We start from the raw sequence: 2,508 nt of genomic DNA, 5'->3' as shown, positions 1-2,508 counted from the left end.
GACCAAAATGGAACTTTTTGGCCAAAATGCAAAACGCTATGTGTGGCGGAAAACTAACACTGCACATCACTCTGAACACACGATCCCCACTGTCAAATATGGTGGTGGCAGCATCATGCTCTGGGGGTGTTTCTCTTCAACAGGGACAGGGAAGCTGGTCAGAGTTGATGGGAAGATGGATGGAGCCAAATACAGGGCAATCTTGGAAGAAAAAGACTTGAGAGTGGGGCAGAGGTTCACCTTCCAGCAGGACAACGACCCTAAACATAAAGCCAGGGCAACAATGGAATGGTTTAAAACAAAACATATCCATGTGTTAGAATGGCCCAGTCAAAGTCCAGATCTAAATCCAATCAAGAATCTGTGGCAAGATCAGAAAACTGCTGTTCACAAATGCTGTCCATCTAATCTGAGTGAGCTGGAGCTGTTTTGCAAAGAAGAATGGGCAAGGATTTCAGTCTGTAGATGTGCAAAGCTGGTAGAGACATACCCTAAAAGACTGACAGCTGTAATTGCAGCAAAAGGTGTTTCAACAAAGTATTGACTCAGGGGGCTGAATAATTACACACACCCCACTTTACAGTTATTTATTTGTAAGAAAAGTTTGGAATCATGTATGATTTTCGTTCCACTTCTCACGTGTACACCACTTTGTTTTGGTCTTTCACGTGGAATTCCAATAAAATTGATTCATGTTTGTGGCTGTAATGTGACAAAATGTGGAAAAGTTCAAGGGGGCCGAATACTTTTGCAAGCCACTGTAATTCTATGAATAGCCCAATTCAAGCTTGTCCTGCACTTTACCTTTATAATAAAAATATATTTTTGTAAGTCCGTAATATAAAGGAAATTATTTTTTTTAAAAAGGAAACTGATTTCCTTGGCACTATTACAAGGCAGGAAGCATGTGTTGGATGAATACATCATATTATAAAACTAAAAAAAAATCCTCAAAAAATATATTCTTCCTAAACTACTGAAATTTCACTGTTGAAATTAAACATATGATATGACAAACAATTCAGTTCACACTGAACGGAAAGGAGAGGTTAACTGTACACTCCTAAAGCCTAAATTACAAGAGACTGAACAATCATATTTCAGACCTTCTCTCTTGAGGATGAGTTAACCTGATAAAAACCTTATACAGACTTGCATGATACACTGTGTGTGTTTGGATGATGAAGGTGCTCAGAGACAGATTTCAGATATTTTTTATGAACACGAGACACAGTAAGAGTTGAATACTGGTATAGTTTTGAATTTATTTTTTGTTTGTTTGTTTTTGCTTTGGATTTTTACTGGTTTCACAAGTTGTTTTTTATGTTTTGTCTTCATGGATGAAGAATTAAATGTTACATATCTAACTCTAGACTGGTACACAGAAATTAATAAGTACAGATATGTTTTCTTTTTCATCATGTTTACATTATTTATTCTAATAATCTGCACTAATTCTACTATTCTGTATCTCATTTGGATTCATAAAAACCTCCATGAGCCTATGTACATTTTCATTGCAGCTTTGCTACTTAACTCTGTTCTTTACAGCACAACTATTTACCCAAAACTGCTGATTGACTTTTTATCTGAAAAACAAGTCACAACATATTCAGCCTGTCTCTTTCAGTTTTTTACGTTTTATACTCTAGCTTGTTCAGAATTCCTTCTGTTGGCTGCTATGGCCTATGACAGATATGTGGCTATATGTAAACCTCTGGAATATCAAACTCTCATGAGAAAAACTACTGTGGGTATTTTCCTGGTCGTGGCTTGGCTTGTACCTGCTTGTCATATTGCAGTCCAAGCAATAGCGAGTGCTGGAGCTAAACTGTGCGACTCTAATATAAAAGGAATATTTTGTAATAATGCAGTTTACACTCTTCAGTGTGAAAGATCAAGATTAATTACTATCTTTGGTGTGGTTGCTTTGGTAGATCTCTCAATACTTCCTATGCTCTTTATAGTTTTCACATACACAAAACTATTTATAGTTTCTCATCGAAGTTGTAAAGAAATTAGGAAGAAAGCTGCAGAGACTTGTTTACCCCATATGTTAGTTTTAATCAGTTATTCAGCTTTTTTTGTGTATGATGTAAGCATAGCTCGTGTGAAATCAGATTTTCCAAAAACCACACGCATAATAATGACATTACAAATAATGCTCTATCAGCCTCTGCTAAATCCGTTCATTTATGGGCTCAAAATGAAGGACATTTCTAAACACTTAAATAAACTGCTTTCTCAGGCCAAAATCATTTCTTGTATTAAAACCTAATGCTAAGGTGAATTAATTTGGTTGTTAACCAGTTTTGTGCAGTTCAAAACACCTTTCTTTCTACATAATCAAATCATTCTTTCTTTCATGTGCTATGTGCAGAGGTGTTTTTTTCTGTTCTCAAACTGATCTCCCCGTTGGAGCTCAGTCTGGGGGCAGTTATTTTTTTTCTCCTTATCTTTCCTCATGCTGTGAATTTTCCATTGTTATACCTCTCTGACCTGTCTTCC

General features: G+C 36.2%; 1 protein-coding gene across 1 annotated transcript; it reads left to right on the top strand.

Moving 5' to 3' along the window:
• Nucleotides 1-1,336: 1,336 nt before the first annotated feature.
• LOC308409686 (olfactory receptor 2AT4-like) lies at nt 1,337-2,278 on the top strand (the record flags this gene model as incomplete). Its single annotated transcript, XM_080902609.1, has 1 exon — nt 1,337-2,278. One exon carries the CDS (start codon nt 1,337-1,339, stop codon nt 2,276-2,278), a length of 942 nt encoding a protein of 313 aa, XP_080758735.1.
• Between the last annotated feature and the right edge of the window lie 230 nt (nt 2,279-2,508).

The sequence above is a fragment of the Rhamphochromis sp. 'chilingali' genome, assembly GCF_963969265.1.
Source record: "Rhamphochromis sp. 'chilingali' genome assembly, chromosome: 14".
In the NCBI taxonomy this organism is placed as follows: domain Eukaryota; kingdom Metazoa; phylum Chordata; class Actinopteri; order Cichliformes; family Cichlidae; genus Rhamphochromis; species Rhamphochromis sp. 'chilingali'.
Note: the sequence above shows the minus strand (reverse complement) of the source record. Positions and strands in the feature narration are given on the sequence as shown.